This window comes from Malus domestica, chromosome 11 (assembly GCF_042453785.1).
Source record: "Malus domestica chromosome 11, GDT2T_hap1".
Taxonomy (NCBI): domain Eukaryota; kingdom Viridiplantae; phylum Streptophyta; class Magnoliopsida; order Rosales; family Rosaceae; genus Malus; species Malus domestica.
In genome coordinates this window covers 35,486,986-35,498,385 of record NC_091671.1, presented here as the reverse complement: position 1 = coordinate 35,498,385, position 11,400 = coordinate 35,486,986, and the positions used below count along the sequence as shown (strand labels likewise).

At 37.0% G+C, this 11,400-nt stretch overlaps 1 protein-coding gene and 1 pseudogene across 1 annotated transcript; both read left to right on the top strand.

Annotated features, from left to right (window-relative positions):
* The first annotated feature begins 411 nt into the window (after positions 1–411).
* On the top strand, positions 412–4,337 carry LOC103448855 (glutamate receptor 2.1-like). Its single transcript, XM_029089054.2, has 5 exons — positions 412–570; positions 1,452–2,695; positions 2,818–3,130; positions 3,239–3,636; positions 3,716–4,337. The coding sequence occupies exons 1-5, from the start codon at positions 474–476 to the stop codon at positions 4,106–4,108; spliced, it is 2,445 nt and encodes an 814-aa protein (XP_028944887.2). The 5' UTR covers positions 412–473; the 3' UTR covers positions 4,109–4,337.
* A 1,860-nt stretch (positions 4,338–6,197) lies between these two features.
* Positions 6,198–8,102, top strand: LOC103448856 (glutamate receptor 2.7-like; annotated as a pseudogene).
* Positions 8,103–11,400: the final 3,298 nt, after the last annotated feature.

Genomic DNA, 11,400 nt, shown 5'->3' with positions numbered 1-11,400 from the left:
AAGATACAAAAAAAAAAAAACAAATTTAGAAATTTTAATCCGCGTACAAGATGTAATTTTGGTCAAGAAGGAGTTGAATTAATTCCACGCACCATACTGCAGAAATATTATGTATATATGTTCATGCAAGGAAAAAAGACCAAAGTATTGTTTAATTCTTAGTGCTGACTTATGACTCAAGAAAAAGAGGAAATCTTTTAATGTTGACTGAGTAAAAAGTATGGCAGCATTCTTGAATCTTGTCCATATAAATAGGAAGAGAGCTCTGAAGTCGTTCTTCAATACAAAAACAACAAAAAATGTCTCAGTTTGCTCTTCTTTTTTATTTCCTGATCACAGTTTCAGGTTTTAGGGAAGGAATTACAACATTTGGAAATGCCAATACAATCGAGAATGAACCCGGGATAGGAATACTAGGTGCTATTATCGACAACAGTTCTCGGGTTGGCAAAGAAGGGAGAGTGGCAATTCAAATGGCACTGGATGATCATTTTGATTCCACTGGGAATCAGAGACTGGTTCTGCACGTAAGAAACTCTCAGGGGAAGCCCTCGCAGGCAGCTCTTGCAGGTAATTAAGCTTTCTAACCTTCTTTGTTTTTATTTTTTATAAAGGCAATATCTAGGTTGCACTGACACTCCGAAGGCCAAGTGTCGGAGTGTCCCTTATTTTTTTTTATAATGGCAAATATTATGGGAGGGGAGAATCTAATTGAAAACATCATATGCAGGGTAAATTCTTTTTTTGTTTTTTTTTTAACAAACGATATTATTTACACTAAGAGAGATGTGTGGACTTAGCCTTACAATGGGCTAACAATAATGTGGTTCAAATATCACTAAATCGTAGTACTAAGTGGCACAAGATAAATTCCCTTACCCACTTGAGTTACAGGAGCCTTGATGCTTTATATGTTTAACTTAAGGTTATACCAAATGATTGAAAAATTACGCAAAACAAAATGGCAAGTTTACTTCTCAAAAAGTTGAAAATTGGTTTACTTGTGGCCTTAACCCTAAATCTTAAACAATTCTTCACATCCTTTCATTACATGTACATAACTTAATTAATTATCTAAACCATGATGTGCAACAATTCTTCACATTCTCAAGAGATGTCCCCCGTAGGTCGAGAAATTTAAAAACCTTACAAAGGAATATAAGGAATTGAACCACTTATCCTATCAGCAGGTAGATTTAGGATTGGAATAACCTCAGCAATTGTCTTCACATCCCTAATTTGCTATCTTATCATAGAAACATGAGGCATATATCAAAAGCTATATAATTGTGTATTCTTCAATCTAGGAGTTTTTGCATATAGGGATCGATGTATCATGCATGTATGCATTCATTTTTCTCTCTTCTTTGCTTTTAATTTTAGCTTGAAAAAACTCAATAGTAAGGTAAGTAATTGACTGTTGAAAAATGTGCCATTTTATCAATCTGCAGCTAAAGGTCTTATAGACGAGCAAAAAGTGCAAGCCATTCTAGGACCTCATACATGGGAAGAGACATCATTAGTAGCTGAGGTTGGCAGTGAGACTCATACCCCAATTGTTTCATTTGCTGAGGCTAATCCAAAGTGGGCAGCTGAGCTGTGGCCCTTTCTGGTTCAAGCTTCTCGTAACCAGTTGAAACAAATGGAAGCAATTGCTGATATAGTTCAGTCTTGGGAATGGCATCAAGTCACTGTAATTTACGGAGATAGAGATTCTTCAGCCAATGAAGTCTTACCTCACCTCTCTGATGCCTTGAGACAAGTTGGTGCAGAAATTAGCCACCTGGTAGCTCTCCCTCCTTTTGCTTCTTCTTCATTAATCACAGAGCTTGAGAAAATTCAAAATGACCAATGTAGAGTCTTTGTTGTGCATTTGTCTGCGCCATTGGCGGTGCAACTATTTGAAAAGGCAAAAGAAATGAAGATGATGGAAAAGGATTACGTATGGATCACCACTGATCCTATTACAAGCCTTGTCCACTCTTTTAATGCCTCCACCATCTCCTCAATGCAAGGGATCATCGGAGTCAAGAGCTACTTCCCCGAAAGTGGGAACCAATTTAAGGATTTTGATCATAGGTTTCGAAAAAGGTTTAGCATGGAACATCCTGAAGACGGTAACAATGAGCCTGGAATCTTTGCAGCACAGGCTTATGATGCTGCAAGGGCGGTGGCTCAAGCTATGACAGAAAGCAGCAAAGGGAGGAAATTGTTAGCAAAACTTTTGCGAAGCGATTTTCATGGCTTAAGTGGAAGAATTAAGTTCAATGACCAAAAATTAGCTCCACAACATGTGTTTCAAATCATCAATGTGAATGGAAAAAGTTACAGAGAAGTTGGATACTGGTCAGATGGATTAGGATTCTCAGAGACTATCGGTGAAGGTGCTACTAACAGATCTTCTATGAGAGATTTGGGGCAAGTTTTTTGGCCAGGAGGGCCTTGGTATACTCCAAAAGGGTGGGCTGTACCAACAACAAATGCAAACGTGCTGAGAATTGGTGTGCCGACAGGAGCAACATTCAAACAGTATGTAAATGTGAAGAAAGATCCATTGGGAAATAACTTATCTTTCAGTGGAATTGCAATAGATCTCTTCAAAGCAACCGTAAATGAGCTGCCTTACCATTTGCCCTACGAGTTATTTCCTTTCGAAGGAACATATGATTCTTTAGTGAAGCAAATCCATTTGCATGTAAGATATTTACTTTCTGTAGTTAGTCTCTTCATGCAGTTGGTTAATTAATCCAAATTGCATGCCAATATTTGATGTTTAATTTCATGGAATAATTCAGATCAATCAAACTTGTCATGCAGAAATTTGATGCTGTGGTTGGTGATGTAGCAATAGTGTCCCGGAGATACGAACACGCAGAATTCACGCACCCCTATACCGAATCAGGATTGATAATGATAGTTCCAGTCAGGTCCAAAACATGTAACAAAGCTTGGTTATTCATGAAACCTTTCACAAAAGCAATGTGGGCACTTATAGGAGCCATCAATGTCTACAATGGCTTTGTTGTATGGCTGATAGAGCGAAACTACTGTCCCGAACTCAAAGGCTCTGTGCTAAATCAAATAGGAAGCTTGATTTGGCTATCTTTCACCACTCTCTTCTCCTTACAAGGTAAATTCGTAACCCACATTGATGTTTAATTTCACTCTCTTCCTCTCTATTTTTTTTTTTTTTTTAAATTGTCTAAATACAACTTCTATTTGATTTAACTGAGCAAAGGAGATAAGCTGCATAGCAATTTCTCTCGGATGACAATGGTGGTCTGGCTATTTATGGCGCTAATCATCACGCAGACATACACCGCTAACCTTGCCAGCATGCTCACTGTCCAGCAGCTTGAACCTACCGTAGCAGATGTTGATGCACTGCTGCGAACCAACGCCATGGTTGGTTATTGTAAGGGATCCTTTGTTTCAGCCTATTTAACGGAAGTCTTGCGCTTCCCCCACAACAATATTATGCAGTTTAACTCCACAGAAGAATATGACTTAGCCCTCAGAAGTAAAGTAATTGCTGCTGCTTTTCTCGAAGCCCCTTTCGCAAAAATATTCCTTGCAAAATACTGCAAGGCCTTTATGCCAGTGGGACCGACTTTCAAAGTTGGAGGATTTGGATTTGTAATTATCTAGCTTTTCACCAAGTTAATCTCTTCTGCATTCAAGGTAACCATATATTAACTAAGCTTTTATGCTGCAGGTATTTCCAAAAGGGTCTATGTTGCTTCCTAGTGTAACGGAAGCAATGTTAAAGGTAACCGAAAGGGGTGACCTTCGGACTTTAGAGAACAGCATGCTGGCCTCTCTGAAGTGCTTGGATGCAGAAACAGATGGTGCTAATCCTAGTCTAAGCCCCAACAGCTTTTGGGTACTATTCGTACTCACAGGAGGGACATCGACAATTGCTCTTGTGGTTTACATTTTTAACATTCGTAAATCAATTCTTGTATACAAAACCAACTGGAAGTTAATATTGGATGTAATGAAACGATGGGGAAATCCAAACAGAAGGTTCTCAAGAAGAGACAGCGATATTAATGAAGAAAGTCATGCATATCCTTCGAATGCATCTGCCTTGCAGGCTCAAGTCTAGACATTGATGCCGTTTGCAACAAAATTAGATAACCGAAAAGATTTTTCCACATAGATTAGGATAGAATTCAGTTTTGCATATAAAAGAGTACAGCTTTAGCCACTGCATAGAAAACATAGGCCAACTCTCTAATCCATTACTCTGTGTAACACGGTACCGGCTAGCTAGGAGTTCTTCTTTTATTTTCGAACTGTTGGCTCGTATTCAATACCATAGAATAAACATTGTAAACTTGCAACATAGTGTTTTTTAATACTGAAACTTGTAACATAGGTTTGTGAAAAAGAACAATCATCAGTCAAAGTCCCTAAAGTTGTGGATTATGTATTGCTTTACGATTCAAAGTGGATAGTGCTCTACTTAGAACATTCCGCAGAATTGTTACTTGAAAGGTATGATTCTCAAGAACCAGCAGAGGGCTTCCATCATTTTCTTCACCATCATGTCCCCATGATCAGCACCATTATATATAAGAAAGTTGGTAAACCCAATGCAGTCTATATATATTTGTTTTTTTTTGCTTCAGTTTCATGAATCTCCTCCGAAACTCCTAGCCATGGCAGAATCCGAAATGAAAAAAATTCATTTCATAATCTAATATAACATTGCTAGCCTAGATCATCACAATGGATTATCCTCAGTCCAGAATAAATATTGATGCAGCTAAAGTAACCCTTTAGCAATCCCGTTGATAATGTGAAAACGCAAGGCTAATCAAGAATTAAATATATACTGTTACTATGACTTGGTATACAAGGTTTACATAAAAGGAAGGCTAATCCAAATGATTTGATGAAGAATCAAGCAGAGATCACGAAAGATCTATACAACAAGGAACCGGAACCGGCCCCTAAAATCCGAAAATAATTCCATCTGTCATATTTGAGGAAACGAACTGGTATGGTCAAACTTTCTTAAACTCATAATCTCATTCCATCAATCTAGAGTGAAGAATTAATCTAATGTCAAGATTTCTCCACCTGCAAGAACTCATGGATAGGACCAATTCAAAGGCCATTATTTTCTAAACTTTCAACAATTTAGACCAAAATTAGTCCCCATATTCTTAATCACGGTCAAGCTGATAAGGAATGTAATTTTGTCTTGTCTTCCTAAAACAGTCCAAATAGGATGCATGAGGTAATGCTACTTGTCTATACATAAAAAAGATTCAAAATAATCCAAATGAACGATTCAAAGTAGGGACTGACATTTATGTCCATAAGTGCAAGGTGGACCACAGAGGCATGCATGTATATATTGATGTTACTTGGAAATTGATGCTGACTTGCTTGGAATCTAAGTAACATATGTTGATATCAACTACTTGGTTAACTCTCTAACTGTAAATAGATGTCCCAAGTTTGAATCTGCGTGCGTTGTTTTGTTAGTAGAAAAGGATTTGCAGTACGACTGCTTCAAAATATGCTTTGAAAAGTTCCCATGAATGCGGTTTGTTTCTGATTTTCTCTTTCTTCTACTGTCACATTTTTTTTGTCTTCTTCATGACCAGGAAGGTAATTAACCATTCATTCTACAGATAAATTTGGTCCTTACTGATGATCAAAAGTAAGAGAATTCTAGGAAAACCAATTCCTTGCATTGACCATGACATAAGAAAATCAGGGACCACGTTTAACATCTGAGTGATTATATAAGACCAATTGTATTTGTTATAAACATGAAAAGAATACGAACCATTATCTGCCATATTTACACAGAATGGACAAGTTTCCCGCTTTGTTGTCCTTCATGGTCTTTGTTTTAATATTTAAACAAACGTTGAGGATTTATGGAAGTAGTGACAGAACGAAGGACGACAATTTCGTAGGCATAGGTGCAAATGTAGATACGGGTTCTTGTTGGAACTCATTGTTGTCCCACATCAGCCAGAGGGCCAAAGAGAAAGTAGTTTAAATAGAAATACCCTTCTCTAACTAACACCGAGGCCTTTTATGATAAAATCCCACACCTGAGGAGTGGGCAGGTGGTAAAGTGGGGACAGTATCGGTGTTGTTGGGGTGGGTCTTAGGCCCGTTGACCTGAAAAATTCTATAGATCTCAAATCGGTAAAGAGCAGAGAGTAGCAATGCAGATCGGTAAAGAGCAGAGAGTAGCAATGCAGATGGCATATTGCAAAGAAGGGGCTAGCCAAAGTTGACCATTAAACTCTTTTGATCAGCAACTCTTGGACCACAGACGTGGGAAGAGGTGTCGTTAGTGGGCAACCGATCGGTGGAGCTTTCTAGTTCAAGCTTCACCAAAGCATTTCAATCAGATGAAGCTGTAGCAGCTATGATTCAATTTTGGGAGCAGAATCAAGTCACTGTAATCTATGAAAACACAGATTTTTCAGCCTTTGCGGTTACAAGTAATCCATCCAAAGGCTCTTAAACATGTAGGCGCAGAAATCGTCCAGTATGTAGCTCTCCCGCCTTCTGCTTCTTGTTCATTATCTGATCAGCTCGGGAGGCTGAAGAGCAGCCAATGTAGAGTGTTTGTTGTTCACCTGTCCATACCAGCAGCGGTGCAGCTAATTGAGAAGGCAAAAAGAATGAAAAAGAAGGAAAAGGATTAGGTATGGATCACCACTGATCCCTCTACAACCTTGTCCATTCCTTCAATGCCTCAACCATCTCCTCAATGCAAGGAATTATTGGAGTCAAAAGTTACGTCCCAAAAAATGAGGTCCCATTTCAATCTTTCCAGTGCATGCTTATGACGCAACATGGGTGGTAGCTCAAGCAATGAGGGAGGAAAAAATGGGAAGCCAGCAAATTTTGCCAAACATTTTGAAAAGTGATTTTCCTGGCTTGAGTGGGAAGGTTCAGTTTGCTAATCGAGCAATAGCTCCAGTATATACATTTCAGATCATAAATGTGATGGAAGGGAGCCACATAGAACTTGGTTTCTCAGAGACTATGGGTGAAAGTGCTACACTTAGCTCTTCAATGAAAGATTTGGCGCGTAAAGTCTATTGGCCAGGAGGGGCTCGATATACGCCACTAGGATGGAGTCCACCGACAAGTGCCAATCCACTTAGAATTGGTGTGCCAACGAGGTCAATTTTCGGACACTATGTGAATGTGGAAGTGGAACAAGATCACTTGGGAAACAATATCTCTCTCTTATAAAGGACTTGCAATTGAACTCTTTCATGGCACCTTAAAGGAATTGCCATTTGATTTGCCATACGAAGTCCTCCCCTTCAATGGCACAATGAATGAGTTAGCTGAACAAATTTATTTAAAGATAAAGATCCATAGCAAAATTATATATTTTTCAAACAACTAAGTGTCTGATACTAATCACAGTTTTTTTTTTTCTTCCAATTATTAATGGAGCATAACTTTGATACTGCAGTTGGTAGTATAGCTATGCTAGCCAAGAGATATCTGTATGCAGAATTCACAGCGCCCTACACTGAATCCAGACTGGTAATGATCGTTTCTTGTCGTGCAAGAACATTGGTTATTCACCAAGCCTTTCACAAATGCCATGTGGGTTTTGATAGGAGCCACAAGTCTCTACAATGGATTTGTGATATATGGTTGATAGAGCGAAACCACTGCCCTGAACTCAAAGGCTCCATCCAGAACCAAATAGGGATTTGGTTAGCCTTTAACCCTCTCTTCTCCTTAAATGGTAAACTTATTTCCTTCACTCTAGAATGATCTTCAAAAGTTTTAACTTTGAAGCTTATCTCAAGCGTTGATTAAATATCTACTTTCAATCAATTTTGTTGATTGATTTGAACAAGGGAAACAAGTTAAGCAGCAATTTGTCGCGGATTGCAATGGTCATGTGGCTCTTCATGGCACTCGTTATCACGCAGACTTACACAGCTAACCTGGCCAGCTTGCTCACCTTGCCACAGCTTGAATCGGTTGCAACTGTTGTTGTGGCTCTTCATGATGCATTTATACATATCTCTATAGGGTTTTTATCACAAATGGTCATTGAAATTGACTCTCACCATCAAGATGGGCCCTGAAATTGAAAATCAATCAATGTAGTCCTTGAAAATAGGTGTCGCAAATCAATTTGGTCATTCCGTCACAATTCTGTTAAAAAATATGTTAAGTGCTGATGTGACACATAAATGGGCCCAATAAGTCCTTTTTTTTCTCACAAATTTTCCTTGAAATTAACCCATGACATCAAAATGGTCTTTGAAATTGACCCGCAATATCAAAATGATCATTGAAATTAAAAATTGATCAATGTAGTCCCTCAAGTAAGTGTCTCAAATCAATGTAGTCATTTCGTCACAATTCTGTCAAAAATTCTGTTATGTACTGATGTGACATATAAATGAGTCACACAAGTCTAATTAAATTTAAAAAAAAATTACAAATAGGCTTAATAATTTAATAGTTAATAAAAAAATTGTCAACCCAAAAACCCAATCCTACAATCACCTCTGATCCCAGTTCACATTTTTATACCTCCTTCACTCTCTATTCTAAAAAAAATAAAAAATCTTAATACGCCTATCCTTACACACTTCAACACCTTTCACCGAATTGAACCTGGATAGAGATCACATTTGGTGACGGCTTGGCCTATTGACAATGACTTTTGGGACATCACCGTTAACATTTAGGCGATCAACATCCTCACAACCTTAATCTTGGAGAGCTTGTTCGGCGCCTCCATGGTGGTCTAGTAATGCAAAGAACGACAAGGTCTGCTTTGAGATAATAAGGTTATAACTAAGGTTCGTCTATTGTTGGTTGAAAATTATTTCCACACCCCCTCTTGGGCCTTAGTTAAGCCTTGTGCCTTTGAAAATTTATGGAAGGGAGCTCTCTTCAGAGTAGGCCCTACTATAAGAAAAAGAAAACTCCATTGTGCAAAAAAGTATATAGACAATTTTTTTTTAATTAATTATTAAACCTACATCAGCATATAACAAATTTTTTTTTTTACAAAATTGTGACCGAATGATCATATTGATTGCGACTTCTATTTTCAAGGACTACTTTGATTGATTTTCAATTTCGGAGACCATATTGATGATGTGAGTCGATTTCAGGAACAATCTTGATAGTGTGGATCAATTTCAGGGATCATTTGTGATAAAAACCCATAAATCTTGTGGGGCCCATTTATGTGCCACATCATCACTTAACGGAATTTTAAACAGAATTGTGACGGAATGACCACATTAATTTGCAACACCTATTTTCAGAAACTACTTTGATTGATTTTTAATTTCAAGGACCATCTTGATAGCGAGGGTCAATTTCAATGACCATTTATGATAAAAACCCATCTCTATATATATAAAGGCAGCACTACTCCAAAATGATCAAACATTCGAAATATCAATCTGACCCCATCATGAGAAATTTATCTAATGTTAAGATATCTCTGCCTGCAAGAACTTATGGCTAATAACAATTCGACGGCCATTGTTTTCTGAACTTTCAACAGTTTAGACCAAAAGTAATACCCCGTATTCTTAATCATGGTCAAGCTGATGAGGAATGTAATTAAGTTTGTCTAGTTATGTCTCCGGTTCAAAGAAATAGAAACTCAGAAAAAAATTACCCACGTTTTTTTTCTCTCTCACAGTTTTGTTCAACTTCTCTCTTTCATAATTTGATTTTTTTTTCTCTTTAAATTTTTTATATTTACCATGTGTGTGGACTCCATCTAGTTTTTATTTATAAAAAAAAAAAAAAAAACCCAGAAAAAACAGGCAGGGCCCTCAGTGCTCCTTCCACGTGCAATAATGCTTTGTATTCATATTTTGCAGTCCCTCCTTCCCCTTCTCCCCTTTCCTGTACGGTACTTCAGCATTTTTGGGATTCGAAAAAACAGAAAGGATTATTATTGTATTACATTAGGAAATTCTTTTAGCTGTGAATGGTAAAGGAAAGGCACATGCAAACCACTAATTATCATATATTCGTTGTATGGTTATACTCAACGCTTCAACTCACTGTTCTCAGTTCAAACTCTCCTCTTTTTATGTAGTTTATATATATATATATATATATATGCAACAATTTATTTACACATAGAGGTGAAAAATAAATTTATATTGAACTCATAGGTTTATACTTAAGACTTGCCCTTACAAAATTAGAGCAATAATGTCGGTTATAAAAATTATACATTAATCATGGAATAAACATATGTGATGAGCGGAGGTGATGATGTAAACCCTAGCTATACAAACCATTGATTGTTATTTTTTTTAGTACACTGATATATATGACAACTATTGATACATTTGACTTTTGATTATTAACAAATGGTAGAACAAATTAGGATTATGTGTTCTATACGTACATTATCAAGTGGGTGAAATTTGAAATGAATTAATGCATGTAGATGGGGTACACCTATGTGACAAACTATGGGATCAAGTACTTAATTAATTAACATGCTTTCTAACTTTTCCACTAATCATTATTAGTGTCTCCTAAGTACTTTCATTAAAAAACCAACATGACTGCCAACATAAGATAATGGAAGATATCAAGAAACTTGTCATGTATATATATATATATATATATATAGAGAGAGAGAGAGAGAGAGAGAGAGAGAGAGAGAGAGAGAGAGAGAGAGAGAGAGAGAGGGGCAAAAGGGGACTCTCAAACCCTCCCATGTGAGGTTGATTTGGAGACAAAGCAAACAAAGGTGGACTCTTACTAGCAATTCACATGGGAGGAGGAGGAGATGATTCTTATAAGCTCTCCCTCCCTTTCACAGCTCATCTTCTCTAAATTCCTACATCCTTCCACTATATGTATTTTATATACCCAAATAGGACTTCTCTTATATATGTAATTAGTCTCCCACACCCCTAATTGCTTGTACATGCATACTTCAAAATCACGACAGTTTATGAATTGACATGGCCATTTGATCGTATAATAATGGTCATGTTTCATTCTTTTTCATTACAGAAAAAAAAATTATATATTTATGTATCATAAAAATGATATGATCACTACCAAGTGTTAATAATTCAGGTATTATAGCATGGATGAACAATGAACTTATACTTTATAATTTAACATCAATAAATATAACATGTTATAACATTGGTCTAGCCACATTACCTGATTGGTGGTGTGGCAGTCACATGACAATGTTGTGATCACACTACATGTTAGTATTGGACAACACTCTCTACTAATCTATGGATTATATGACATAAATGAGCATCATAGTTACACTTTGGAGTATAATATTACTAATATCACGTATTATAATATCTTTGGATTGATCATACAACTTGATTGTCTTTATTACAATCACACCATTAGGCGGTT